Genomic DNA, 27,602 nt, shown 5'->3' on the forward strand with positions numbered 1-27,602 from the left:
AAACTTTGTTCCTCTCTTTCAAAACAATTTAACAGAAAACTCGATGTATCATTGAATACACAAGTATACGATCAACTACGTACACTGGCTTCATCATAGCCTGAGACCCGTCATGTGCATAACGCTTCAGTCAAGAAGAAAGAAAGTGGGTATGCGACTAGCGAATATATAGGGCGAAAAGGGAAAATAAATTTGGTGGCCGGAACCTAAATATATGTAGTGGTGGTAGGGTTTAGCAGATCTCGCTGCTAAAACGCGTGTAAGAGCAAGATAGATAAATGAGAGTGAGAGCGAGTGAATGTGAGATCTGAATGAACGGAAGTCTGAAAAGGAAATAACGAGAGCACAAAAAACGTTGATATCAAATCCAGATGCAAGTGCGAGCATATGGATCACGCAGGTCGTCGAACCTCAACACCAGAAAGAAACGGTCGGAAAAGAAAGGATATCTTAGAAATAGACTGGAGGAGCACGCGCGACTCAAAAGTCACTAGCGTGGAACCTTCTACGAACGGAATTCCCATGACGTTTTGCCTTGGAAGACCGCTTCTTAACACCGCTCTTGCATGTTTTCGAACCCGATCCACCAGTGCTGCCTTGCTGTGAACTCGAGTTGGATGTGCCTCCTGAACTCGAGCCAGAACTACCGGAACCAGTGGGAGGTGATACTGGAAGTGATTGGCCGGATTGGTTAGACTGGTTGTTACCATTGGAACCACTACCTGTGTTGTCGTTATTGGAACCAGAGGTAGGCGGAGGAGATGCGGCTGACGATGTCAAAGTAGTGGGAAGTGACTGACCGCCGTCGGAGGAAGCAGAACCAGTGCCAGAGGTAGGTGGTTGGTCACTGTTGCCGTTTTGTTCACCTCCCGTGGGTGGAGGAGTCTGATCACTGCCGCTCGAGCCGCTCTGTCCTGATTCCGAACCTGAACCTGAAGAAACGCCAGTACCACCACCACTAGCAGCAGATCCAGAAGGCGTTCCAACTTTATCCGGAGTATCACCCCTATAGACATAAATGGGCGATAGCAAGTTTGGATTTGTCGTATCCGGGAACGATGTTGCCCTCGTTCCTTCTGCCTGAATAGGGTTGTTTCCTGGGAGTTTGGGCAAGGTTCCTTGCGCTGTCAAGTTTTCGGAGTTTCAGTCAAAGTTGAATGTAAACACGAATGAGCAGCTTAGTACTCACTGGCTTCATCAATCGCTTTCGTAATCCGACACTTGGAATCTTTATCGAGTGTGAAGATTCCCTTGGCAGCACAGCAGTCGAGGCTTCCGTTAGGGTCTGAAGTCGGGACGTACTTTGTAAATATCTCTATTAACAAATAAAGAAAAGAAAGAGCGACTTACCACAATCACATTCATCCACGACTCTCTGTAACACGTCTGGTTTCCATCCGTTAATATAGTCTGCCCAAAGGAATACAAATTATTTCACGTTCACGAGCGGGGTATCGAGTCCCCTTACCTCCATGGTAACCATATCCAGTCGGATCTCCATTGGCGAAGCTAATCGGTAGATATAAGTTCGAATCCCCAGAGTGACTCAAAAGGCTTACACAAAAGGCTGCTCGGGATTCATAGCATCTTGCACATGGTCCTTAAAGTCGGCAGTGCCCCAGTACATCTGGACGACAAAAACATAAATGTCAAACGAAGTAATAGAAAAAAGGTCGAAAGTGGAAATCCACCTCCATAAACACCCTAGGCAACGTAACCGGAAACTTGGGGTCGCTACAACCACCAGTATCAGGACCGCCCGATGGGAACGCGACATGAGATTTGTGGTCTGGAGAGTCGACGTTTTTTCCGTCCCAGCACATTGGGAAATTCTACATGGAGAAGGAAAGAAAAATGATGCAAGTCTGTCCAGCGTACATGAACATCAAGAACTCACCACTTGCGCGCGGACACCACTAGGACAAGTTTTCTTCGGAAGTTCGTTGTGTCGAGTCGTAACGCCGTTGAAGTCGAGACATAAGAAGGTGATGGCTTGTTGTGCGTAGCTTGTGGGATCGTACGTCCGTAGCAATGGGTCGCCTTGGAAAGTGAGGATTTGTTAGACATGTAACGAAAAGAGGAAGGCGGCGATTGACACACCAGAAATCATACGGAACTACCCAAGCAATCCCAGCGAACAAGCAATTAGACGTCTTCTTTAAGCTGAAAATTTTTACTCACGTCATCGGGGAAAGCCTTCGTGCCCTGCTTGACGTCAAAGAGATAGTCTGGAGGTTTTTAGTCATTAGTGGGGACGCGAGACGGGCCACCGAGAGACGTACAGCTAGAGTGGAAAAGTGAGGGTAGTTAATATCGATGAGCCCTCAAGTGAAGACAGGTAGAAAGCGGTAAGCGGAAGTAAATCTTACATGACTGCGCCTCCATTAACGGATGATACCGATCCGTTCTTCCACCTACGCTCATCAATCGATATGAGCAAGCGAACAACCCTCTCCGCCATCTAAATAAGTAGCGTACTGGAAATACATTGTCTGAAAACACACCGTTCAATGAACGCATATCAAAAAAAAGTGAAGAGGTACGTACCGGGACCCAATAGTTGGATTTATCCTCTACAATGGGAACGGATGTACATTCGCTTTCTCTCAAAAACGTGGTGTTGGTCGACATTCTGAAGTTGCTTCCCCCGAATACTGGAAAAGTGAGGGATGTCAGTACCTGAATCGACCGCTGTACTACGCTACACCACATCACGATCACATACCCGTATGAACGTGGGAGGCGATCCGGCCCTTATTGACTATAGGATCGATTCTCTCGGTGGTGATATCGTCTATAGAGGACATCGTCAGCACAGAGACTAATGATGAGCAAGTATTACTGACTCGCGCCCATGAGAAAATACGCCTCAACGGTGCCCAACGCAGCGAGGGAGAGAAAGGACCAAGTGGTCAGAGATGGGAGCATGGCTTGAAGAAGGGAATGAAATGAGTGTAGGGTGAACGGAAGGAAGAGAAAGGGAGGGAAGGTTGGAAGGTTCAAGTTGCCAACGCCCGTATTTATACGACAGTGGTGTTCCTGGAATCATGTCAACCCTGATGTTGATCGCGAGCCGTAGCCTGCAGCAGGTCGTTATGGGAAATTAAAACACACACTCCTGAACGCCGACTTGTCCAGGAGTCTGAGCGGTAGAGCTGAACTGCGCGTTCATTCACCCACATTTCCTTCATCCTATGACGGAATACACAGAGAGCGTTCGAAGTGAACTTGAATGTGCAGAAACCATCAAGTCACAACTAGGCTGCCGACTCGTCTGCGCAACGACTTCTTCTTTTACAAGGTCATATTCAACATATCTTCCTATTCCTGTGGTCGTACTGTCAGTTACAGATAGCGCAGAGGAAAGATCACGGTAGGACCGTTCCTTCGCTAATTTGCCTCAAAGTTACAGTATCGGCGGTGTAAGAAACGTTTTCGATATGCCCCTTCATGCCCTTTTACTTATAGGCTTTTTACGTCTCGTCCGGCGAGTCTATCTTAAATGGCGGCATGTACCCTTGCATAAACCTCCAACCGGTATCTTGCTACAGGAACGCGGAGGAAATCAAATGATGAATCGATTATTCACTCCACCTTTCGCAGTTCCGCTAACACTTATTACGCCAACCTTCCGAGTCCTTACCCCAACTCCAACAGAGGCTCATTTATGTTCGGATACCCCGAAGCCCTTGAAAACGACTCGCGGTGTGTCACGTATCTGGCAGAAATTGAGGGGGGGGAAGAGAGTCATAGGCTGGAGATACGTCGTCCAAACTCTGATAAACCTAATGAGTATCCATAACACGAATATCACCGTCATTGTCTACCCCATATACCAACAGTGTGAGCCCCGCCCGGCCGCCAATATTAATATGCAGTGGTGATGGACCTTCGTTAACGCCTGGCGATGTTGGCAACTCGATTATCAGGAACTGATATGTCTTGGGTGAACCGAACATCATTATTATCCCTGAAGGGAAGGTCAACTTCAATTTTGATTGGCTGGTCGTTATGACAAGTCGGTCGGCGGAACGGCGCAACTTCAAGCTTCATGCATCATGCCTATTAGTTGTACACGGGTGTACACAGGTGCAACTCCATCTTATCCGCCCAAAACATGACATTCAGGCGATGATTGACAAGTGTTGCTGTTGAGCTTATAATAATAATATTGCTCAGCTTCTCGCGCCTTTGCAATTCTATTTGTTTTCCTGTAAGCTGGTGATTATATTATGGTCTTCATTGGTAATATCACACGGTAATTCAAAGTCGAAGGCTGGCCTAAGCATAATCTTCACCGACGATGCTCAGAACTCGGCTGCGCCTTCCCCGACCACCACCTTCCTCAATACAACGGTACAGTCACTATAAACCTCTCCCCACACCTCCCAACCTCTCAATTATCGAAACCCCAGAAGATTCTCAAAAAGCACGCTCATGGATCTCCCAATTCAAACAATCACCCATACCACGGAAGTCGGTCGAATTGTCTTTTTCTGCTAGTTCAGGGCCTGGTGGACAGCACGTAAACAGAACAAATTCTAAAGCAACTCTTCGCTGTTCGCTCGATTCGGGATGGATTCCTCCGTGGGCTAAACAAACACTGAGCAAGTCTGTACGTCCACACGGATTCCATCAACGCTCCCGTTAGTGAACGTTGTCTCTAGCCCCAATACGTAGCATCAACAGCATCATTGCTCATCACCTCTTCATTCTCCCGTTCACAGCTCCAGAACGTCAACGATTGTTTATCCAAAGTTCGTATTTACCTGCCAACCATTTTCGCTCGTAACAACCGTCGACGTCCCTTCCCGCCAGCTTCATGATCTCATCCTCTCAGCCGCATCATCCACTTTGAAAAATGAAACACCAGTAGAGCAAAAGAAACACGTGGCTAAACTGGAGGACATCGCGAAACAACGGAGGAGGAAGGAAAAGTCACATCGGAGCGATCTTAAGCGGAGTAGAGGAAAGGCTTCTGGTGGGGCTTGGGATTGAGGCTCAGGGATCCTCTTCTGGTGGAGGTTCTTTATCGAGGTTTAGCGACGGCGTTGAGAGCGCGTGGACAACCATTCCAACTTCAAACACTCTCTGCTTCCCGTTCGACTTTTCGAAGATATTGGAGGATTTAGGATGCGCGTTAGTCTCTCGAAGCGTAGCTTCGGTTCCTCAGAAGGAACGTGGAGTGAGCCAGTAATCCACGATATCATCCTCAAGTAATCGTTCAAGCTCAAACCCGCAACCGTGTTGTTCTCGTTAGAAGATTTCCACTCCATCTCAGCCTAGCCCTAGTGCCAACCGTGATCGTACAGTACTTCTTGAACTATAGTAGCACCTTGTTCCTAATATCAATCTCAGGCTAATTCCATACGGAGTGTCTCTTCGTCGTGTGGTTTCCATAAAGAAACGGCCTTCAACCCTGGGTGCATTCCTCCCAGTGCAATGTTTGTTATTGGGAGATCCTCTCTAAGAGTTAATCTATGGAACAACGTAAGTATATGTCTTTCCCTTCTGCTCATTCGAGACACTTGAATTGGCAGCTTGGGAGGTCCGCCGAAGATCAGTACTGTGCAAATACCGGGAGAGAGTTCTTTGCGAGTCCGATATTGCGAACTTCGTCGACTGAGGCCTCATTGTAAGCAGGGACCGGGGCTGACGAACGGGATTAGCTACTTGCTAAAACCTCCCTAATCCCCGAGTTTGATAACAAACCAGGCAAAGCCATTCGCGTTCCTCACAGCAATGCAAGCGCTAAAGCAGTTACAGGCCGCCGTGCACGAGTCCGGAAGGTTCTTTTGAGCTGTAGCACTTTCTCGCCGGCACAAACGTAGCTTTGATAGCAATGGGGGGAATTAGGTTCAATGCAAGGGTCCCACCATTTAGTGCCAGACGAGGGCGGGAGATTTTTCACCGACATTCCTCCGAATGTATGTACTATCAGAGACGAGTTGGTAAGTACATCAATTGAAGAGTGGTTTCTCTGATTTGTTGGACTCTGAAGTATCGATTCATTGTCAGTTGTTCTCCTCCGTTTAGTCTAGCTCTTCGTGATACGAAATTTATGAAGGAGTTCAAGTCCCGGAAAGCTGTTTCTTAGCCTAATCATTTCACCCCCGTTTTTTCAATGGCAGATGGGGTTTACGATGTTCCCGAGGGGGTTCAAGGACGAAACAGTCTTGTAGAGCTCTACGGCGCCCAAAGTCTATGGATTCATACAATGGACCGCATACCCAACAGGCTAGCAGAGTTGGATGCTGAAATGGACTCAACCGCCAAGATTTGGAGCTGCGGCTCGGGGTCTTTTGCAGCTTTCCGTTTCTCTCGGTCGTGTTTTCTTTCTCTGAAGTTCAAGAGAGTAATGACATCCTGGGTATAAAAGCTGCATCAACAAGAGTGTGGTTTTCCACCAACAAGAATTTCGATTTCGATTATCATGTTCTTCGATAAGTTTACCATCGCTTTCCTCGCTATCGGCGTTGCATCTGTCAATGCCTTCACCGGGACAGGTAAGCTCTCGACGATGTCGACGACTACCAGCCCGCTGATAAACTGCTCCCCACCTAGCTTTCTTGCAAGGACAAGACAACTTCGAGATTTGCCCCAACACTTGTCCTCGAACCTCACTCGGGTTTGTAGGAGTTGCTCCGGATAAGATCGCAGAAGGCAGGGCGCGCTGCTGTGCTGTCGTCTCGATTGCGTGTAAGGAACATTTTCGTTGAATGTACACACTGTCCAAGTTGTGCTGATTCTGCATGGTTTTTTTCCCTTCTATACAGACGAAGGCAAGAACGTCTTTGGGATGATTCTAGGCACATGCCCTTCTTGCGCTCGTTCTGATAATATCACTTTGAGTGCTAATTTGTTCCAGCAAGTTGGTGTGGATCCAACTTCCGTTAAGGAGATTTCTCCTGTAGTGTGGAATGTTTTGTAGGCAAATGACTAGAATTTTAGGAGCATATATCGGGAGTTCGGAAGGTTTACGGTTGATTATGGTGTTTAGCATGCCTGATATATCTTGAATGTTGAAGTTACGCGTAAATGGCGTGGGAATAGAATTTAAATGATGAGGACCGATGCCACGTGACCGTGCCCCAGCAAAAAAGTCTCGCAACCCCCATCCGTTATTGTAACTGTTTGTTATTCAACCATTGACAGGCTCTAAGTCAGAAAACTTGTTGAGTTGAAGAAGGTTCGTTATGATTAGTCAGTGATTCCCCTTGCCTTCCTCTTTACCTTTGTGCTATCTGATCTAGCTTGCCGAGCAAATACATTCTCCCCTAGGCCTGTTCGAGGAGCTTGCGGAGAAGCCATCCTTGAGCTGGTCCAATGTATTTCACTTGCCATCTCGCCGGACGTCGCCGACCGTCGTTTTCGGAAGGCACGACCTCCAAAGACACGTCTAAGTGAGGTCCGGGAGCTGGAATCAAACTTTGCATGATACGAAAGACATCGGTCATGCTGGACGGAGGTCTGCGATGCAGGCGGGAGATAGATAATTGGCTGCGATGAGGGTGTATTGCATAGATATATTGTCCAGGTCTCTAGGAAATGTGGCAACCACGGAAGAAAGAGGTGCATCTCGCGAAGAAATTCTTGAGACAGCCAGGTGAGGGTTCATCTGCTTTCTAATTATATTATCGGTCATTTGACACCCGGTCCTCGTTTGGTCCTCGTACGTCTTCATTGAAAATAACGATTCGAGTGCTTTGTAGAACGTGCTTATCTGACCATGCACTCCCGCTGTGTGTTATCGCCAATCTCGAGCTTCCCCGCCATGTAGTAAAAATCGTGGCACATCGAAGGCCAAAGTTTGCAGTAGCTGATGACCGTCATTCTCAACAAGTCTATAAATCCTACTTGTGCATTAGTCAAGGTACTTAATCATACACGTAATGAGACGTACCAATGAACGATCGTGGCGAGATATAGATGCTAATATTATATTGTGAATCCCATTGATAAAATGATCATGGGAGTGCATAGGCCAACGTTCGGATTCGATACAGAATCGTGAAAGCATTCGAATTCGGCATGCGACTAGGAACTGGCTCCAATCTTGGGAGGAGAGTTGTGCGCCTACGTAGTACACACTTGTACGCTGCGTTAAGAAAAATTCTGAGAAAGATGTGTGCCGAACGACTACGTTTTCTGTGTTAGAGCGGGGGATGTCGAGAATCGAGTGTAATCCAAACAGGGCCTCTCCTTCGGTTAGTTCCAGAAGTTGCTCAAGGGCTCATAAGCTTTGCAAACCGACCAAAGGTAAGCCACGTAACCGAAAGGGGGACAGCAAGACGGTATCTTCGAATGGACTCGCTATCAGCTGTAAAATCTTGAGTGAGATATGTCATGCTGCTCGCTCGCACATGCATTCATGATGGATCTTGGTGCAAAGGGACGCAGCATGAAACGGCTTTGCCTCACACCTCTTGGAGCTTGATGCATGATGCCTACAGTCAATAAACTACTCAGATTTGGTATTCGCCGTCTGATGCATTTTGCATTCGACTACCACTTTGAGAACCTCTATAACTCGTACTTTGCTCCGAGAAGGTAGACTGCCAGGGTTATTCTCGTTTTTATTAGCCTTTTCTAGAGGTAAGAACAACGAACTCCTTGGCCTCCGAGTTAGCGAACCGAAAACACAACGAATGAGAAACTCAAACGTACCGAACACCACCCAGACAACGCACCGAAACAGGATCTTTAACGCGCTCGACACACAACTTCCCCATCCAATTTCAACTGTAGAGCCTCTCTCGCTTCCAACCACTGATGCTCCTTGCTCTTTGTTTTCACCACAGCAATTTCCCCCATACCCAATGGCTGAATCGTCTGTGTCCGTCTTCCAGAACACAGCAACCTTATTTCCGATAAATCCATGAATATGCGTTTGCTCGGTCTGCTAACCAATTCCATTTGATTTAACACGGGTCTATCATCTCGATATTTGAGGTCGGCCCAGATACGCCTCTGAGATTCTCGTGCAGAGTGGAAGAGGTCAGGTGAGGGTTGTTCTATCGTTCCGCGTGTGAGGTTAGAAATGAATCCTGAGCGGAGTAGGATGGAGAGGATCCCGAGATTCTGAGTGTTGTGCTCGACACATATTTTTTGGTGGCGTGCTCGGAAGGCGTTTTGAAGTCGAGCACAGAGATCATGAGGAAGAGGCATTCTCTACCGTAAATGAGATATAAAGATCAAAAACTGGGAATAACAATAACCCACCTCTGTCTTTGAGTGTAAAGCTACGCGTTTGCGGGTTTCGTTGAGAATCAATTTTGGCACAAAAGAGTCGTACCTATTTTGGAAGAAATAAAACTGATTATGACTGGAACAGGATCGAATCGGATGAATTGCGGCGGCACTGGTCCTTTTATTACCAACTTTGGAAGGTGGAACGCTGGTCATACATGGTATGTAATCAGACCCTATTTCCCTTGCCACGCCCTAGTAAACTACTTACCACCACCATCATCTCTTCCTCCAGCCTCAATGGCGACCATTCTTGACCGCCCACAGTCAGCATTGCTATTGCATACACCTACGATCCCCCAACGAAGACCTGTCACAGATATAATTGATGTAGATTTGCTCGACTCGGACGATGAACTCGAAACGGGTCGAAGAGTTCGTTTCCGTCGGGAGCCTTCCGTGGAGGTCATTCAAGTCAGTGAAGACGAAGACGAAGATGTTATTCCAGTTGCTGGAGGACCTATTAATAGCGGTGGCGGCCCAGGTAAGGCTTTCTTTCTCCCTTCTTTTTCTCTTTCGACTGTGAGAAATGATTCGAACTTACCATTGGGACGTTGTTTTTTTCTGAACACAGCAACGTCTGCACCCGCACCCGCGACCACCCGTAATCGTAACCGTTTGTTTTCACCCCCTCCTCGGTTGAATATGTCATCGACGTCTATACCACCCGTTCCACGACTGGCGCCACATCTTGCCTCTCAAGCTTCCCTTCCTCTGTTCAGACATCCACCACATCCACCACATCCGCCCCATTCGAATCACCGTGTAGGTGGTGCAGGATACTCGCCTTCCTCTTCAAGTGTCCAGCCTCCCGTACGCGCACACGACCGGCCTTTTGGATTCGAGGATGCATTTAACTCTCCTAGAGCGAGTAGCAGCGGTAGTAGTCGATCTCATCAGCTATCTCCCTCTACGCGACCTAGTGGCTCACGAGTCTCCAGCCGAAGCTCTTCTCCTGTTGGGCTTCCACCCAGATTGGGCTTAGGCGGTGCTCTTATATCGAGTAACAATGCCAGACTTGCAGAGGAACGCCAAATGGCTTCACGTAGACGATTATCTGCTGTTCAAAGAGCTCGTGAACATGCCCACGCGCGTACGCTGCGAGCCGTCGCACGGACTAACGGACATCGTGGGGATTGGGGATTTGGCGGATTGGGAGGTGGAGGCGGAGGTTTTGGGAATGACAGAGATCAGACCCTGGCACATCTATATTTGGAGATTGGGTTAATGCCTATGGAATGGCCACATGGGTTTCTTGATCCTCACCAGTCGAAAAGAACAGAGGTTGAGTATAGAAAGGAGTATACGCATCCTCAACCAGCTGAAGCGGGGTTTACGTTTGATTTTGCGACTGGGTCCTCAGAAGACGGAGAGGAGAGCCTGTCCGAAGGCTCGCAACATCCAGCAACCTCTGCTCGAAATCCTATCATTATTGATGATGACGACCAGGAGGGAAGAGTTGGCGTCGGTTCTAGTTCTACCATTGAAAACAAAGGCAAAGAAAGGGCGACTATCGTTGAATCCTCATCATCACCACTTTCTCTAAGGACCCTCCTCGTATGTTCTCATTGTCGAGACCCGTTGTTATTGGGAGAGAGTGCTAGTAAGCTCGGACCAGAAGGGGAAGGAGCTAGGCGGATATGGAGTTTGAGATGTGGACATTTGATTGATGGGAAATGTCTGGAAGTGCTGTCTACACCTCCGTCAACGTCCGCCTCTTCCTTCTCGGAACAGGGACAGTCATCTTCGTCGGATGCTCACCGGAAAGGAAAAGGAAAGGCAATTGCACCCCCCGAGACCGGAAACGAATCAGAACCATCTGATTACCGTGCGAGGTTACGTTCACGCAGGTCTTACATACCCTCCCTGCCATCGTTGCCATCGCTAATGACCGGTCGAAAGGACGCTAAAGAGAAGGAGACGAACGAGGCTAACACTATTCAAGAGACGTTTGCGTGGGAGTGTCCAGTTGGTGGCTGCAACAGACAACATACAAGCGTTAGAATTAGAGGTGTTTGGGGACCTGCGAAACCAGAGATGGGAAAGGGAGATGGGGTTATTGGCGTTTTTGTTTGAGCTCCCCGTTCCTGCTTTTGGTCGTTGCTTTTTGCGACGTACGACTCCCTGCGGATTCATCGTCCTACGTATGGCTTGGACTTGGGGTCGCGTCTTCCTTGTCCTCCCATCGTAATCACAGTTTCAGAACTCTCTCCTTGTCTTATTGCCATCTATCTATTTGTCACTCAACACACATATTCATCCCTGCAGCACTCATTCTATACCTATTAAACGTGTTTCTTTTGCAACTCAACCATTTTGGTAGTTATGTCCGGTGTCTGGCTCTGAGTCCAAACCTGCAATCTGGTAATAAGTCTTCCCTACGCCCTCCATCTCCACCTCCGCTTCTCAACTGCATCTAACCATCTAACATACACCACACATAGCGCAGATATCACCAACAATACCCCGTCATAAACGACCACATCGTTAAACTTCATCTCCAAGTTCTCTTTACCGCTACTACCTCCACCCACCCCGATCCCGATTATCCTCGCATGACTGCCAAGAATCATCCCCGCAAGCGGTGCTCCAAAAAGAGATCCCAAGCCCCGGATAAATAACAGATTCCCGTTCACTGCGGCGTAGTTTCTGAGACCGTAGATTTCTACGATGGTGGTGGGGAGGAGAGCGTTGTATCCGCCTGCGAAGATACCATAGACGACAACAAAGGCGATGAATCGAGTCTTGGCTGCACTATACCATAGACTGAATACGGATAATGCGGATAGGACGACCTGCGGGATGAAGAGGGCGGGATGAAAGCGAATCGGAGGTTAGTAACGTGCTTGAGGTTAGTTGTAATTGAAACTCATTACATACCCCTCCAATTAGCGTATTCTGACGCCCAACATAGTCAGCCAGAATACCCATAGCCACTCTCGAAAGGCAATTCACGCCACTGTTGACGCTTAATAGCATACTCCCCGTTGATGGTGAAAGCGATAAAACAGAGACAGAATAGGCGACGATGTAGTAGATGGGTACTACATTACCCCCTGCTTGAAGGAAAGCTCCCAAGGCCTACGATTATATTTTCAATACTCAGACAGTCCTCGAACCCTTTACCACAAAAGAACAGACCTGAAACCAGAATGTCCCTTTGCTCAAGGCCGCAGTATTAATCCACCTTCTCTGTCCCGCTTCCGAGCCACCGCGGAATGAAGAAGGATATCGTTGAATTACCATCGATACCGGAATTCCCACAGCAAAGTTCCAAATACCCAAAATTCTCAACGTCCATTGAATTCCGTGATGATCGAGTAGGTATTGTTGGACTGGCGCAAAGACTAACCCTCCGAGACTACTTCCTGCGAGTACGATCCCCATAGCGAATCCCCGGTGACGATCGAAATAGAGCGGTGTTATGGCAAGGATGGGGAAGTAGTACATGGACGCTCCGAGACCGTATAGCAACGCTTGGGTGAGGAACAGATGCCAGAGCTGTGGAAGGTTGGGAAGAAGGTTCAGTGAGGTCGAAAGGGGTAAGCGGAATAGAGTCGAAATCCACCTTCGTAGCAAAACTAGCAAGAAAAAGTCCAAGACTCATAAAAAACGCTCCGGACAGTGCGACGATCTTTATGTTCAATCGGGACGAAATGAGAGGGTTGACAAAAATACTTCCACTCCATGTCAGCCCAGTCCCGATCGTGCCAACCAGGGAGACGAGAGCGTCTTGGCCTTTCCCGTCGTCGATGTTGGTTTGAGTAGACGTGTAGAATTGCTAAAACAAACGCCAGATCAGATCTAGAGCTTCCACAGAGTAGAGAAAGGTTGGGATCTTTTTTCACCTGAAAAACGCCGTATGAAGAGTTGAGTCCAATGACATGAAATGCCATCATAAAGCCCGAAACTAAGAGGAAGGATTGGTAGAATCGTGTGGCCCGTGGTAGAGAGTCATGATACGGGCCCCTGGGCGCTGCGGTGCCACCACCTCGAAATTCACTGTCATTCAGATCGCTTTGGTCGACTGTTTGGGCCACTCCGAATCTGTCCTCGCCATCCCGATTGCTCATACGGTCGATTTCGTGTAACTCCACTTGTACTGGTGAACATGTCATGGTACTGGTTGGAGGTCAAGAGGGCGATTCCAGTCGTACCTCGTCGATGAACCCATTCATGGCCCTTGATATAACTATTGGGGTTAACGGGCAGCAGGGTCCACGGGCCCGCACGATTTTGAGCACTGAATAATGACGCAAGAATGGCGTTATTGTATTCAGTCCCAACACGAATTTCTCGAAGGCTGAAACTGTTGCGAAGTATTGTACATCAGCGTTGGTGTTTCTGAAGTTCAAAGACAATGGAAACAATCGCATGACAATCATAAAGAAAACTACAGTCCGACCAACCTAGTTCCGCACTCTCTCAGCTTTGCTGGTGACCACCTTACATCCACCTTCATCCACAGGCTACTCCCGCCGACTGTCGTCAAATCACCGGGCCTGTTATTGACCATCTGTTGTCCCGGGTGATCACGCCCCGGCAAGGGAGAGCCCATGACACCCCAAAAAAGTTCATTCGTAGGAAGAGTATACTGGGGCCAGTATAGTGATCTTGAACGTACCGTTCGCTCCAGTTCTGACAAATGAAAGCCAACACGCATGGCACGAAATCGAATCTTCGGCAGCAAGTCTCGACAATGCGGTCGTGCCATCCAGCCTGCTATTGCTTATCGAGGCTTATTAGTTCAGATTTTGAAACACAGTGATTGATGGCATTGGCCATTTAACATACCGGTATTACCTAGGACGCCGTCCAGTGCTCTGCGGCATGAGTGACTTGTGAGTGACAGTCGGAGTACACAAACTCGGATCGGGCTGGTTATGTTCAAGATTTGGGCGAAGGCATTGCCTATTACGGAGGACTCTCCAGTCACTATTTCGAATCTTTGAACAGGGGATGTGAATTAATAATGTTTTTCAGAGCGGCCTAGAGGAGGTAAAGAACCTGCGAACTTGAAGATCTGCAGTCAAGGCTTCAAGTTCTGCATGATGTGTCCCCAGGTAGACAACTACGTTTAGAAACGCGCGGATCCCTCGATATTTGGCGCATCCAATGCCCACACCATCTGGCGGGAGATCTTTGGTCAGATATACTAGAGGCAAGCTCAACGCAGACTAATGAGAAAGGGAAGAACTTGAAAGCTGGTTCAGTGTTCAGTGCAGCTCTAAGCTGCACTATCCAAACCATCATTCATACCTGACCAAAGTCGTATTGGGCCAAAGAGGCACATGGAAGAATCGACCCGACTGCAATTGTGGATTGAGGCTAAACGATAAACGATAATTGCAATTGCAAGTGTGTATACAACTCCGTGACTAGGGATGTCACAGTCGTTGCCCGGGAAGCCCGGCAAGGATTCAAATGGGGTCGTGGATTAAAATATCGTTTGATGGCGTGCTTTGGCATGCCGTCACTCCATCACGTCGGTTCTGCGATATCCACTCGAGCGAGCTTAGGCCGATGGGAGCATTCACTCGAGTACCATCCAATTGACATCAAACTCTACTCTGAGCGCTGTGATGAAATGATGAGGCGAGAGCTTTTTTAAACCTTTTTACACACAAAAATGGAGAAAAATTGATTCCATGTTCCTGTAAACGCGATGTTCCCAAGCCAGATTGATTGAAGTTCAAATTTTTCTTGGTTCCTCTAGGAGTCATGTCACGAGATATGACATAACTACCCCAAAAACTAAAACTTCACCACATTGAATGATCACGGCATAATTGAGCCAATGTTCAAACTCTACTGGAGGGACGAGAATAACCGGATGTGAACAGAGGACTGGTGGAGGATGGGTAAAAGGCCACTATCCTTTACCGAGAGTGTTTCTCCGAGACCGCCAGTCGAAATCGGCTCAACGATACGTGGTCCTCACAAATGCTCGATTTACACTTTAACGGCAGTGACGATGAAGTGAACAACTTGCACTCATTGCCTCCAGACCGTCGCAACGGCACCGCGGGCGGTTTGAATTCGAACACGTTGCCTCTGAAAGTGCGTATCGAAGAATGAATGGCGGAGGACCAGTATCCAAAGTCGAGAAGATCACTTCAAGTGTGAACAGAATCCATTTCCCTCTGCAGCAGTGAGTTCGCAGCATATGAACCGAGATGCGCCTTCACGGTTATCCTGTCACCCCAGTTCGAGGCGAAATGACGGTGGCAAATTTGTTACCAAGTGACGATAACAAGTGTGGCCCCGTGTGGCACTTCCTGGCACTAGCGAATAGCCCTAGCAAGGAGTTTTCGATCATCGAATTCGAACAGAAAATCCAAGCCGAAGATGCCGTCGACCAGTTGTCGAAACCAGCTGAGGGTGGAAGTGCGAATTAAGAACCAGTTCCTCTCTTCTCAGTGGGAACTGCCGCTGGCTCGCTATACCTATACAAAATTCGTGAATGAGGGTATTACCCACGCTGACGGAAAAGAGGATTCCATAATGGATCCGGAAGGGGAAGACTCTGAAAGAACCCAGAAGTAATGAAAGATTTGGAAGCCGACCACCGTTGTTTGCTGCGTGGCGGAAAGACTCTGAAGAAGGCCCTCTTTTCATAGAATAAAATGGAAGGAATCATGGCGGATTCTGTGATTCTTGCCGCGTCCGACCAGCGCAGGGTGTCACCCGACCGAATTTTCGGGGGAGGGCTGGTGATCGTAGTTTGAAAATCAAAACCACTCACATCGAAGTGCCTTTTAGGTTCGTGCGGTTGACGGTGAGAATATACTTCACAGGGTCGAAAACTCAAAAAATCAAACACTCACAGCTGGCCTGTAAGGGAGAGAAAGCGACTTGAGTAGAGGTGGCCCGGAACCTGTCCAATATAGTCCAGGGTGCGGAAATACGACCCAAACCGAGCGACGGACAATCATGAGTGTGAGCGAAACCGTTTCGAAGGTCACTACTTCACACTATCGCCATTCGCTTCTAAACTCTGTTTCCAGCTCTAATCGCCTAAACACTGAGCAAGTTAGACATGATAGTACTGCGTTTAAACATACACTTCCGATCCAGAAAGTCTCACGTAGTACCCAGTCGTCAGGGTACTTGAAATCCTCTTAAGCTATGGGAAGATATTTCCTGAGGCATACCATCATAAGTGGTGGGAAATTGACAGTGCAGCCGCGCTAGTTATGCACCGCATACGGTCCGCCAGTCGAGCTTGTCACATTTTAGAGCTTTCATATGAGTACTAAACTCTATGAATGTACTCACCGGCAATGGATGTTGACAAGGAGTGAATATAGATTCAACGCTACCGACAACGGTACCTATGAGGCATAAGCCAATTTCGCATGAGAAAGCCTGGCTACAGAAGGTTCACCAATCTCGCGGCATGAGTGCATTGGAGAGGTAGGCTGGAAGTGGCAGGATGAACGGGTACACCTTCAAACAGTGACATGCACCAGGCTGGAGGATTCCACTTTCAGAACAAATGCTACTGCTGAGGGAAGGTGGTTTCTTTCATGATTTCCGACGAGGGGAATGCCCAAGATCTGAACCTGGAATCTCCCGCTCATGAACAGTCGGTATTCACATTCAGGGTTCACTTTGGGTTGGAATCCGGACTTGTAACGAGGCCAAGTATGGACTAGCGTGATGGGTAAGCGGGAACTTGAAGATGAACGATTTGTAGCCATACTGGGAGCAATGCGTGAAATCAGATGGTACTTCAGGTGCCTCTAATCGGTAGCTGAGGACGATCATAAGACACCCGCAGATCACAAACAAACCAGTTGAAGTCTTGACGTATGGTGATGGTAGGAGGGAAAAGGGCAATTGTGACATGCACCAAAGCAAGGTCCGGCTTTTGTCGGGCCGTCTTCTCGGCACGCCGGTAATATCAACGGCGATCTTTCAAAAAAAAAAAAAAGTTCGTCCTCATACCATCTCGTTACATCGACTTTGCTGCACCATGAAAACATCGTTCACACTAGACTCAAAGATTACGGTAAAGCTTCATCTCTCTGGCTTGACTCACGTTCTAATGCGGCCACAACATCAAAGTTACGCAACAATGAAGAGATCCCCGTCCTAGGATTTGGTATGTCTTTCAGGGCAACATACAGTCTGTAAAGGCCTATATCTGAACACAATCGATAAGGAACATACGAGCTGGACGGAGATGACGCTTATAAAGCTGTTATGTGGGCCCTGGAGGTATGTGCGCAGCTATCCTTTCAGGCAGTGGCCATAAAAAACTCATGTTTTCATGTCTATCAAGGCCGGATATCGCCACGTTGTGAGCGGCAAGCGTTCTGATACAATTAAACACATTTAATCGATCGCCTCATTGCACCGATTCCTCACGGAAAATCAAGGATTCTGCCGAATGGTATGAGAATGAGCGCCAGTGCGGAAGAGCTATTCTCGACTTCTGCAAGCAGGCCAACGTTACGCGTTCTGATATATTCTATACAACCAAGCTCAAATACAATAACGGATATGATGCCGTCAAGCAGTCTATCGAAAAGTCTCTGGAACTGTGTGGGCTAGGCTATATCGATCTCTACCTGATCCACGGTCCGATTGGAGGCCCCAAAGCGCGTCTTGATAGCTGGCGCGCTATTTGTGATTATCATAAACTTGGAAAATTGAAGAGCATCGGCATCAGTACCTATGGTGTCCGACACATGGAGGAACTAATAGAGTCGGGCCTTCCGCTTCCCGTCGTTCACCAGGTGAGCTTTACATCCCGAATTCTTCTTGGAATCACCGATCTCTCATCACGAGTAGATCGACTTACATCCGTTTCAAACCCGCAACGATATCGTTGCTCTCAGTAGAAAACATGGGATCACTCTGGAGGTCTACACAACTTTCAACGACGTCTAATGACATCGAAACTTATTAAACCTTATCAGGCTTGGGCACCGTTAGTCCGTGGCCTCCGGTTCGACCATCCTGCTATTTCAATATTGTCATCGAAATACGGAAAGCAGCCCGCACAAATATTATTGAGATATTCGCTCCAAAAGGTAGATAGTGTGCCTGTTTTCATTCAGTGTTGCTCATAATTCGATCCAGGGCTATGTTGCAATACCAAAGTCAACGTCCAAGAATCGTATCATTTCAAACACAAACATTTTTGATTTTGAGCTGGAAGATCGGGAAGTCAATGAGCTCGACGGTTTGGACGAAGGTATTTCAGATCCTCCTTTGTAATCGATGTTGCCTTCACGAAATCATCTGCTAGGGCTTCTTACCGACTGGGATCCAACTAACGACCCATAATGTCGGAATTGTTCTCCGGTCGCCTCAAGTACTCCAAACAACCTCTTACGATGTAATCATCCTTATCTCAATTCAGATTCTCGGAACTTGTATCTGATCCTCGTTCACTATGAGCCAGTGCACTTAATCATCTTTGTTCAGGTCCAAACCTTGTGTTCCGGTACAGCATTGAATGAACGGTACCTGCGCAACGCGCATCCCACACAATCATGATGTCACGAGGAAAAAAAGACATGTAACGCAAAAGACAGATCTTGATCGAATCGATTTATAATACGCAAACATTCTGCGGTCAATCGCGATACTGCCACCAAAAACTTCGCTTTGGATACTTTTTACCAATTACGGAACACAAGAATCAATAATACTTGTGGCTCCAAGCTCAATCTCTCGTGACATTTCGCTTCGGCGAAAAACATTTGGTTATACAGTGCTTTGGTCCCTCAGCGAGCTCACGGACTCTCGTTTCTAGGATGTTGCATATTAGCTAGTCGTAAGGCGACAAAATCCGAGTTACTGTTGTTGTCGGGTTGGGGCCAAGATTCTGACCACTCAATCGCCCGACCGAGCATCGAGGACATGGTTTTTGATTGAGTGTAAGCCTCTCGACGGGAGAAATTTACAACTTTCGATGTGCAGGTTGCAAACGACGCCGTTTCGGCAGCCCAACTTACTCGACGACCTCGACGGACTCCCATTACGGAGCCGGAAGATTTTTCAGGCTACCACAGAGACATTACTTGTGCTGAGGTCCCGACCTACCTCCCCTATATGACACCAGTGCCGCAATGGAGGTAGTTGCCCTCGGTATCCTGACACCCGAAGCCAGTGTTTGTTGATACCAGGCTCTGAGGCGACGCCCTCCTCTTTTGCAGGTTGCATCGTGACAGCATTAGGACGTTTTTGCCATCATCCCAGTGCACCCAATTTGCGAGCATATGCAAAGCGGCACCAGGAAACCACAACGTCACCACTGGCACATGAGAGGAATTCGAACTCAAACGATCACATTTCCACTTCCTTTCGTTGGTGTGCAAACGCGGTCTTTACCCTGTAGTCGAAATCATTTCTTCGCGATTTATTCCCAAGTACCAAGGATCAAGGTGGAGTCCCTCGTCGACACGGGTTGGGGTCCAAGAGAATATGCTCTCCCCGGCCCCGGTGTATCGTAGGTGGTCGCGGTATATTATGGCACAGGCCTCCCAATACCCCATGCAAAAGGACGGGCCGAAACTGGTTCATGCAGATTCCTGATGATCGATAGCAAGTACTCCGACCTCCTTGGACGTTCGGCTGTACACACACATCTGTGGACTGGACTGTCTCGTCTTTTGTTTCGCTTTGTTGTATATCCCAATATACCAATTACTGTGAGAGTTAGTCGTTTAGCCAGATCTCCGATTGCATTGCTGTGAGAAATGAACTTTCGTCTCGATTTGACGCCTTCTTCGATTACAGACTGAGAAACTCACATGCCTCACCACCGTGGTGATGGGTGACTACCCCATTTCTTGCTATGCAGAGTATTTCTTTGGCTAGTTTGACACGGTGGAAAACAACTCAGACCCCTTCTTGAGAGTCTCTCGGTCACCTTAAAGGAAGACCGTCCTCTTGAAAATTTCACGCTCGCCTGGGATCCGACTTTCTGTAGACTGAAAAGTTGCCGCCAATTCGTCCACTAAGCCGACGCATCGGAGGATAGAGTCAGCGTGGCCCTGGGCCTAGTACGATCTACGCCACTCAATAAAGAAGGAGTCATAATTTTTTTTGCTGCGTCTTGACGCAGCTTTCCGGCACACACTGTCTACGTATCGATTCGCGTGGCAGATTTCAACCTGTCAACAGATTTTAAACAGGAAAAATCAAAGAGAAGTCACGTCACAAGCTTTGTTTATTTTCGACGTTCGCAGATGTTTGCTCAGCGAGGAGATCACTAGTACATAACAGGGAGGGAAGTCGCAAGTCGCCGTTTCCGTGGTCATCTCCCACCCAGAGACGGCCCGATGATTGACGTCCGCTACAAAACGTCAGTGATTTTTTGATTGGCTGTTGCCAGGATCTTTAGAATTACTAGCTAGACAACTTTTTTTGGTATGGGTCTCGAAGGAGACCGCAAAATTCAAGCTTTTGAGACCACAGTGGCAATTGGCAACCCGAACATCGAGGAGCTACATGAGAATGGAGATCGCACTTCCAATATGTGATGTCTATCCGACAAGTGAGGAAGGACAATATATTGTTTTTCGACGTCCAAAATAATTGAGGGAAATCCGCCTTAGGCCCATATCCTGACAAGGAAATTCAAATTCAGCGGTATCACTGAAGGATTCGGTATCTATCACAACTCGTGATTCGTAAACAGAATCCAGCCTAAAAGACCGAGAGAAGAATTCTTCGGAAGGCACAAGCACAAGAGGTGAGGGGTGGCGTACAAATGTCAGGTAAGCCTCGGCTTCCCTTAACGTGATTCCTTGGAAACCCTATCCAATGGTCGAACCCAGCTTCCACACCAGATGAAATCCTCCTGGTCGAATGAAACCATCGATCCCTACCAGATTCGGATTTGATTATGCAAAGTCTCCAAACGGCACCCTTGACGGATAATAAAGCAAAGCTCAGCACACCTCTATAAACTCTCGCCCACGACCTCTCATTTGTCCAACAACCTCAAACTTAGGCGCACCGAACAGAGATGGCGAGCACCTCCTCTTCCCCCGATGTCCCACCTTTCCAAGGCTATGTCGAGACGACAGAAAACGCACTACGCCTCATTCATGCCGCCAGACAGGGAGTCGTACCACGCATAACACGTCGACTAAACGACACCGAAAGACGGTCGATGATCAAGAGCGGAGCGGTTTTCATCTTCAGCGTCGAGGAAAGTGGAATTAAGCGGTGGACCGGTAAGTGCTTGATATTCAATGGGAGCATTGACGGAACTGACTGCTCAACAAAGACGGACTCTTGTGGTCACCGTCCCGCATCGTTGGAAACTTTTTGGTCAGCCTTTGTCCTTTACATATCAGCGCAGCCTCTGACGACCATGGTTGCAGGTATATCGAGAAATCAATGAACGAGCAAGTAGCCGAGGAAATGGCCACAAGAAAACGTATCCCAGCGACGACAACAGAGCACTCAGCGTTCACCGAAATTCTCCTGGCCTTTCGGGGGGATACAAGGGCTCCTCATCCAGCGGCGGTGATCAAGGAACGTTTAAACCCGGCGGACTGATTAAGAAGGTCTGTCATTGAGCTCGCTAGTCTCTTCGCACCTGCCTGCTCATACTACAGTGTAGACAATCACTGTTACAATTGAAGGATCCGACCTTCATCTCATTTCATACTATACATCCGAAGACATCAGGGCTGGAAAACTGAAGGTGAGCTTCCTACTGAAACGTGCATAGCAGGGCTATTCTCACCGCTCGAGCTGTACTGAACAGAGGCCGTCATCCCGACCTGACATCATGGGGATTTACATGTCACCCCATATATTCCGCCTCACAAATTTCCGTGTACCTCCAAAGGTCGAAATTGGGCCAGACGGAAGGCCAAGATTGGTGTAAGAATTAATGTTATTGTTTGGAGACTACTCATGAACTGCGAAATTTACTCGCCTCTTGTCAGCTCCGAGCCTGAAGATCACGATAATGGCAGGGTTGAAGAGCAAACCTACCCCAGCCCTACCCATTCCCATTCGCCGGCGTCATCCATAGGCCACTCTCCGGTTGATACCTCGTTTTCAGGAAACCAGTTGTACCCCATCCCATCGCTGAACAGTAACGTGAACACCTCCGTAGGATTTCCGAGAAATAATATTTCGGATAGATGGTCAGGGGGTATCGATGCCTTGCGAGCACCGACTCCGCTACGGCAGGATAACTCGTGGACCATGTCTCCAACGTCCGGGCAGGTTTCCAGTTCATCTCGCCGAGAAGGCGGTTCCCTGCCTTCCGCAGACTCTTGGGCATCTCAAATTCATTCGAGCAGAAATTGGCACAACGATTCGTCATACGAGTCCTCGGACTTGGCTCTGGATAGACAGACCAGAATCCGCACAGGCCACCATCCTTATCAAAATGCAGTCACTTTGAGAGACCACGATTCGTCCTCCCACTTCGGAAGATATTCTGCTGGTCGCAGCAATAGAGAAGTCGGGTCTCAAAGGTTGCCTTGGCTTCTGCCCGGTGATACGACATCTGACCAGAAAGACAGTGGCAGCACCCGTGCTCTGCACAGCGGAAGAACCTCCTACACTTCGTCGTCTTCCTTGCCGTTCGCTTCGGAAGGGTATTCATATCCTGGAGGGTGGCCTTCTTCTGCGGAAAGTGGCAATAACCTAGACATTGCACCACAACCCCCATTTTCTCCGTCAAATTTGCAGACGTACAACTCGACTTACCCCTCGAATACTGGTGAGTCAGTCAAACTGCTCCTTATTTTGCTTTTCCTTGTTAACTCCGATAGCTTTCTTCGACAGACTGATGGTCTAGGATGTAGCTGAAAATCTGTCCCTCTATCCCATGCATCATTTTCTTTCAATCTTCATGCACGAGAACGCATTTGTTAGGTGTCTGTATATAGATGTCATATTAAAGCCTATTCTTGTTTCATCGTACTCTGAGAATCTTTTGGAAAGCGAATAATCATAAAGGGACGTACAAAAGAATATTGGGAGCTGGGGCTTTCCCGAGTATCTCGGGATCTTGATCTTGTTTTCTTGCACCCCATTGGAATACGCTTTCCGAGGCTGTATGGGGTTGATTGCCTGACCGTAATTTCTCAGCAGGACAGGGTCAACAGTGGCGGGAACGAACGTATACTCAAAGTTTACTATTACAGCTCACGGACTTCCGGAACCACAAACCAAGGCCACGAAGTTTTCCTGTTTTTCACCTTGAGGTTAGCAAAGGTTTCAAGGAGAATAATAGGTATGATTACCGACCTCACAACACAGTCTAACGCCGCCGGTGAGATCGACTATAGGGAAAGCCACGGCAAAAAGATACTTAGCATTATAGGCCGCTGAATGCGAAGACAAAAGGGAAAAATGCAAAAAACTATTTTGACACATTAAATCGTGTTAAAAGCCGCGGGCGATAAAGTCGTTTACGGGTCGCGAATCCATCGGCCACCAATGCCAGCTGGCTTTCGATGAAGTATAGGGAAAATACAGGCTACCGAAAAAATAGCGAATCGGTCTGTTTTCCAAAGAACGGACTTCGACGGCTTATCGCGGTCAGGGTCCAATATACATTCTCCTGAAAGGCGAAAGAGGGTTTGTGTAAGGAATTCTGAGGGTGCGAGTACCTTACTGTTCAAGCTCCATCTACGTTCCCCAGAGCCCCGTAATCGGACTTCATCGTCACTAAGGAAGGGGCCTGAGATATGGAATGAACAACTAAGGAAACTTAGCAAGGACCTGAGGAGTACGCGCGAATGGACTTACGAGTAAACTCCATACGTACCTGAGGGTGGGCTGGACATGTGTCCAAAACGTTGCCCGTCAAATCGGGCGTCCCGAGCAGACTCGACGGTAGCGAGATCAGCAGAAACCATCTTTGGTTGCTACTGAACGTATTCGTGGACGATCGAACCTTGCACAAGGTTATGAAAACGGGTATACTCCAGGGAGACAGGGGGGTGCAGAACAACGTTTTTGTAATGGGCTACCTATTGATGGTGAGATACCTGAGTTTACTGGAAGGACATACGACGTAAAAGGAGCAAACCTGTATAAGTACATAGCCAGCAGTTCATTTCGAGAACTATGAAACTATGTTGCTTGGTACCTAAGCTAGTCGGTAGAGCAGCAGAAGAGCGTGCATCCTAGCTATGCGTGTTTACCTGCCATGACAGGAATGAAAGCTTCAAAATAAATCATGACGTTAGAAGTAAAAGAGAAAGGAGACAGCCCCACGAACTCGTTTCTGCCACAGGAGTCAGAGAGGCTGCAAGGGTCCACAAGGCACTCGATTCGGGCATTCGTCGAAATTTCTTGTACTGGAGAGGAGTCGGAAGCCACATTGATTTGCTTCCTCTGAACCAATTCCATGGCCATGGCACGGATAAGAAATTTGGAACACCATATTTACGAGGGCTAGCCATCCTTCTCTTCCTGAATAGAATCAGAAGGTTTAGGATTTCGCCGTAAACACCGTGCAGTTAAACTCACTCGGCCTGTGCAGTACTGAAACATTGAGTAATGGGTCCACGCTTAGGGATGCGCGAATCTATCAGAAGTGAATTTGGAACGAAATCCACTAGTCTAGGACGGCATAGACACCGACAATGCTAATGGGCATTGTATTGTAAAGGCTGTGAGGACATATCTTAAGGTCCAGACGGTATGTAGAATGGTCTACACACCATTCAAGTTAGGTCAAGGTTGATACACACAAAACAAAAGGGGAATCACCTCACCTCCCTGCAGGCGTCACTTCGCAAGGGCTGTCCCAGTGCGTGACTGTCGAATTGGCCTCCGTCCCTTCCGCGGGGAAACATGGGTTGCAGTTCCCCTATCAAAAGTATTACGGCCAAATTAGAGCCGATTATTGAGGAAAAGAAGACTGCATTTCAAAATCGGGGTCTGGGACGACTTGCACGGTGATCTGATGTCTCTCGCAAGCTAACTTTCGTGGACACTGTGGGACAGTTAACAAAGTCGACATAACAGAATGCGAGGCAAATCACCTTTCCCCAACATTCATAACGGTCGGAATTTGGGGGATCCGTTTCCACGGCTCGCAGGACGTCGTAATCTAATAGTCAACCTAATGCCAATTGTTCACCGGAAATCATTGGATCAAGATAGAGGACTCGATGACGCTGTGATGCATATTGAGAGCAGATGCGAAAGTGTATAGGTAGAAATACCAGAAATGACGATATTGATGGTTCGTGAGTAGGCAAAAATGCTTGAAATGTGGTTGCGGCGTTTCACGACCCATGTGACAATTTGTCAAAACTCTACTCCTCGCCAACCCTACTGATACCGCCCCTCTAGTGCCTGAATTCAAATCCTATTCTGGATATGGAATCGCACTCTTCGAACCCATTCTCCGTTTTGCTTACAACCACAGCGTCCGGCGTGCTAGTCTGCCTCCAAGACCGTTGCAAGGATTCGGACAGTAAACCGAACATTATTCTGTGAACCTTGCAAAGATACATGCAAACTTGAGAATTCAGATCGTTTCGACAAATGTTGAGGGAGGATCGACAGGTTCCCGCCCCGCTCCCAATCGCCGATATTGCGCTGTTTTCTACCTGTATTCTTGGGTTCCTGGTATCACTACATCAGTGTCAAAGAAATAGAAATGGGGGTTGAATATCGAAAGCAAGTCCGTGGCGGCCATACAGTTGCACAATCACAGGCTCAGAAGGAACAGCCTCTTTTTCGGATCTATCAATTCGACTGGCTTTCATTACGTTCAGCAAGAAATATTGGATAAGATTTCAAAGCAGCTGGAGGGTACCCACACGATCGTCCGGTGATTAGATATCAAAATGTATCGAGATATCAACCTATCAGCCTGACAGCATATAGGTGGGTTGCCCATCACATTGTAATTGGCCAATCTCCAAGCGTCCTTCCCTTCGCAAACAGTCATGCACAAAACGCAAAAAGGATCCACCTTCATTTTCCAGTTGTTCCAACATACGAAAGTCATTGAACTGAACCTGATATTCGAGCCCATTACAGAACTCTCGAAGGTTCCTGATATGCTCTCGCATTCTTGCTTGGAATATTTCGGGAGTGAGGATTGAGGTGTCAGGAGCTGCGGACAGAGAAGGATGTGAATGTGGAGGTAAATTTATTGGAGTCCCGTTGTTGCGAACGTGGGGATCAGGATGCGAATGTAAAGGCACATTGGTAGAAGCTAAGGTAGGTGCGCAAGTGGCGGGAACATCTTGCTCAGCCTCCGAGTCAGAATCCACTGCTGGAGGACCAGGACCGTTATCTGAAACGCTGTCCCAATCAACTGCAGCGCCGGAGTCCACTGCAGTCGTTGATGATCGATTACTGGATGGTTCATAGCTTTCGTACGCCGAGTGGGGTTGTGAATTCGAAGGTGAATATGATTGGGTAGTAGGGAGGTATGCTTGAGTGTTGGAAAGGGAATCTTGCCAGGTTGTCGCAGGCGCAGTTACCCTCACAGCCCCTTCGTACGGTTCATGAGAGTAATGGTGATGTATTCTGATGGTGACGAGACTCTGCCCGATCGTATTCCATTCCCGAGACGAAATGAATAGGCGACTACGACATGGATACCGTGCCTTGGCGAGTGATTCTCCAGATGCAGATACTCGCGCTTTCGCATTGGGCTTGTGTTTGCGCATTTCATCTTGAGAGCACCAAAGGCGTGTTTTGTGACCTTCTTTCGTGCGTGGATGGTCCTTCACTCTGTTGGCAGTACATCTGGGCATTTAGAGACAGGTTTTCTCGTCAATATCCCATGAGAATCACGCACGTAAACCGATATCCCGTTGCACGCCACACATCGTTCGTCACTACCTGAACGCGCTGCTTGTCTGACATTGGAGGGTTGTTCGAGTCAAGATAACTTCCAGCAAACACCACATCCTGGCTGACCGCAAAGGCATTACGCATTGCATTAAGCAATTCAGTACTGCTGCTGTATATAGTAGGCTGTCATACATCTCAGTTGCTGATGAAGAATAAGGTCCAAGTGGAACTCACGGATTTGGCGGTGACAGCTTTCTTTTTCTTTCTTAAGAGTTGCTCCTCCTCCTCATCATCATCAAAGTCTGCACTACTGACACGAGCAGTCTGATATGATGGTCCAGTAAAACTTGGACCGGCTCCGCAACTATTTTCTAGTTCATCTGAATTTCGTTTCCGCTTCTGGAGAAAAATGACTTGCTGCTGGGGGTGTTGGTCGAGAGTATTCGGCGGTAGAAATCTTGTCAAGTGTTCCTGAGGACGCCAGGCCAGAGTTGCCATTCCAAATGCGCCACGAATGACAAGAAGTGAAGCTAGTGAAGAGCAAGAAAGGGGTCTGTGCGTAAGAGGTCAAGAGCGTGCGCGTGAAATCC

The 27,602-nt window shown here is 47.9% G+C and overlaps 11 protein-coding genes across 11 annotated transcripts; 6 read left to right on the top strand and 5 right to left on the bottom strand.

The window, feature by feature from the left end:
* Positions 1 to 39: 39 nt before the first annotated feature.
* Positions 40 to 1,935, bottom strand: E1B28_011587 (uncharacterized protein). The gene is made up of 6 exons (XM_043156645.1): positions 1,692 to 1,935; positions 1,560 to 1,627; positions 1,469 to 1,509; positions 1,351 to 1,410; positions 1,190 to 1,285; positions 40 to 1,124 (listed from the first exon to the last, which is right to left on the bottom strand). The coding sequence occupies exons 1-6, from the start codon at positions 1,821 to 1,823 to the stop codon at positions 481 to 483; spliced, it is 1,041 nt and encodes a 346-aa protein (XP_043006432.1). The 5' UTR covers positions 1,824 to 1,935; the 3' UTR covers positions 40 to 480.
* A 488-nt stretch (positions 1,936 to 2,423) lies between these two features.
* On the bottom strand, positions 2,424 to 2,928 carry E1B28_011588 (uncharacterized protein; the record flags this gene model as incomplete). Its single annotated transcript, XM_043156646.1, has 4 exons — positions 2,424 to 2,492; positions 2,548 to 2,654; positions 2,726 to 2,794; positions 2,847 to 2,928. 4 exons carry the CDS (start codon positions 2,926 to 2,928, stop codon positions 2,424 to 2,426), a joined length of 327 nt encoding a protein of 108 aa, XP_043006433.1.
* Positions 2,929 to 4,275: 1,347 nt separating this feature from the next.
* Positions 4,276 to 5,377, top strand: E1B28_011589 (uncharacterized protein). The gene is made up of 3 exons (XM_043156647.1): positions 4,276 to 4,615; positions 4,668 to 4,757; positions 4,819 to 5,377. Exons 1-3 carry the CDS (start codon positions 4,304 to 4,306, stop codon positions 4,996 to 4,998), a joined length of 582 nt encoding a protein of 193 aa, XP_043006434.1. The 5' UTR covers positions 4,276 to 4,303; the 3' UTR covers positions 4,999 to 5,377.
* A 1,056-nt stretch (positions 5,378 to 6,433) lies between these two features.
* Positions 6,434 to 6,931, top strand: E1B28_011590 (uncharacterized protein; the record flags this gene model as incomplete). Its single annotated transcript, XM_043156648.1, has 3 exons — positions 6,434 to 6,506; positions 6,565 to 6,699; positions 6,777 to 6,931. The coding sequence occupies 3 exons, from the start codon at positions 6,434 to 6,436 to the stop codon at positions 6,929 to 6,931; spliced, it is 363 nt and encodes a 120-aa protein (XP_043006435.1).
* Positions 6,932 to 8,523: 1,592 nt separating this feature from the next.
* On the bottom strand, positions 8,524 to 9,311 carry E1B28_011591 (uncharacterized protein). Its single transcript, XM_043156649.1, has 3 exons — positions 9,223 to 9,311; positions 8,668 to 9,171; positions 8,524 to 8,612 (listed from the first exon to the last, which is right to left on the bottom strand). The coding sequence occupies exon 2, from the start codon at positions 9,166 to 9,168 to the stop codon at positions 8,704 to 8,706; it is 465 nt and encodes a 154-aa protein (XP_043006436.1). The 5' UTR covers positions 9,169 to 9,171; positions 9,223 to 9,311; the 3' UTR covers positions 8,524 to 8,612; positions 8,668 to 8,703.
* A 134-nt stretch (positions 9,312 to 9,445) lies between these two features.
* Positions 9,446 to 13,046, top strand: E1B28_011592 (uncharacterized protein). Its single transcript, XM_043156650.1, has 3 exons — positions 9,446 to 9,733; positions 9,824 to 12,082; positions 12,142 to 13,046. The coding sequence occupies exons 1-2, from the start codon at positions 9,490 to 9,492 to the stop codon at positions 11,323 to 11,325; spliced, it is 1,746 nt and encodes a 581-aa protein (XP_043006437.1). The 5' UTR covers positions 9,446 to 9,489; the 3' UTR covers positions 11,326 to 12,082; positions 12,142 to 13,046.
* On the bottom strand, positions 11,628 to 13,367 carry E1B28_011593 (uncharacterized protein; the record flags this gene model as incomplete). Its single annotated transcript, XM_043156651.1, has 5 exons — positions 11,628 to 12,044; positions 12,130 to 12,330; positions 12,391 to 12,750; positions 12,818 to 13,030; positions 13,098 to 13,367. The coding sequence occupies 5 exons, from the start codon at positions 13,365 to 13,367 to the stop codon at positions 11,628 to 11,630; spliced, it is 1,461 nt and encodes a 486-aa protein (XP_043006438.1).
* A 2,058-nt stretch (positions 13,368 to 15,425) lies between these two features.
* On the top strand, positions 15,426 to 15,647 carry E1B28_011594 (uncharacterized protein; the record flags this gene model as incomplete). Its single annotated transcript, XM_043156652.1, has 1 exon — positions 15,426 to 15,647. The coding sequence occupies one exon, from the start codon at positions 15,426 to 15,428 to the stop codon at positions 15,645 to 15,647; it is 222 nt and encodes a 73-aa protein (XP_043006439.1).
* Positions 15,648 to 17,189: 1,542 nt separating this feature from the next.
* Positions 17,190 to 19,840, top strand: E1B28_011595 (uncharacterized protein). The gene is made up of 10 exons (XM_043156653.1): positions 17,190 to 17,263; positions 17,320 to 17,356; positions 17,417 to 17,472; positions 17,537 to 17,554; positions 17,634 to 17,993; positions 18,049 to 18,120; positions 18,177 to 18,290; positions 18,340 to 18,454; positions 18,509 to 18,598; positions 18,688 to 19,840. Exons 1-9 carry the CDS (start codon positions 17,228 to 17,230, stop codon positions 18,544 to 18,546), a joined length of 846 nt encoding a protein of 281 aa, XP_043006440.1. The 5' UTR covers positions 17,190 to 17,227; the 3' UTR covers positions 18,547 to 18,598; positions 18,688 to 19,840.
* A 1,398-nt stretch (positions 19,841 to 21,238) lies between these two features.
* E1B28_011596 (uncharacterized protein) lies at positions 21,239 to 23,038 on the top strand (the record flags this gene model as incomplete). The annotated part of the gene is made up of 7 exons (XM_043156654.1): positions 21,239 to 21,449; positions 21,503 to 21,546; positions 21,600 to 21,785; positions 21,842 to 21,925; positions 21,989 to 22,107; positions 22,173 to 22,964; positions 23,026 to 23,038. 7 exons carry the CDS (start codon positions 21,239 to 21,241, stop codon positions 23,036 to 23,038), a joined length of 1,449 nt encoding a protein of 482 aa, XP_043006441.1.
* On the bottom strand, positions 21,968 to 27,555 carry E1B28_011597 (uncharacterized protein). Its single transcript, XM_043156655.1, has 16 exons — positions 27,247 to 27,555; positions 27,017 to 27,195; positions 26,025 to 26,949; positions 25,239 to 25,963; positions 24,969 to 25,189; positions 24,721 to 24,906; positions 24,470 to 24,663; positions 24,278 to 24,413; positions 23,995 to 24,218; positions 23,861 to 23,946; positions 23,659 to 23,806; positions 23,491 to 23,605; positions 23,208 to 23,430; positions 22,948 to 23,144; positions 22,163 to 22,884; positions 21,968 to 22,064 (listed from the first exon to the last, which is right to left on the bottom strand). The coding sequence occupies exons 1-3, from the start codon at positions 27,508 to 27,510 to the stop codon at positions 26,073 to 26,075; spliced, it is 1,320 nt and encodes a 439-aa protein (XP_043006442.1). The 5' UTR covers positions 27,511 to 27,555; the 3' UTR covers positions 21,968 to 22,064; positions 22,163 to 22,884; positions 22,948 to 23,144; positions 23,208 to 23,430; positions 23,491 to 23,605; positions 23,659 to 23,806; positions 23,861 to 23,946; positions 23,995 to 24,218; positions 24,278 to 24,413; positions 24,470 to 24,663; positions 24,721 to 24,906; positions 24,969 to 25,189; positions 25,239 to 25,963; positions 26,025 to 26,072.
* Between the last annotated feature and the right edge of the window lie 47 nt (positions 27,556 to 27,602).

Source organism: Marasmius oreades, chromosome 7 (assembly GCF_018924745.1).
Source record: "Marasmius oreades isolate 03SP1 chromosome 7, whole genome shotgun sequence".
Lineage (NCBI taxonomy): Eukaryota > Fungi > Basidiomycota > Agaricomycetes > Agaricales > Marasmiaceae > Marasmius > Marasmius oreades.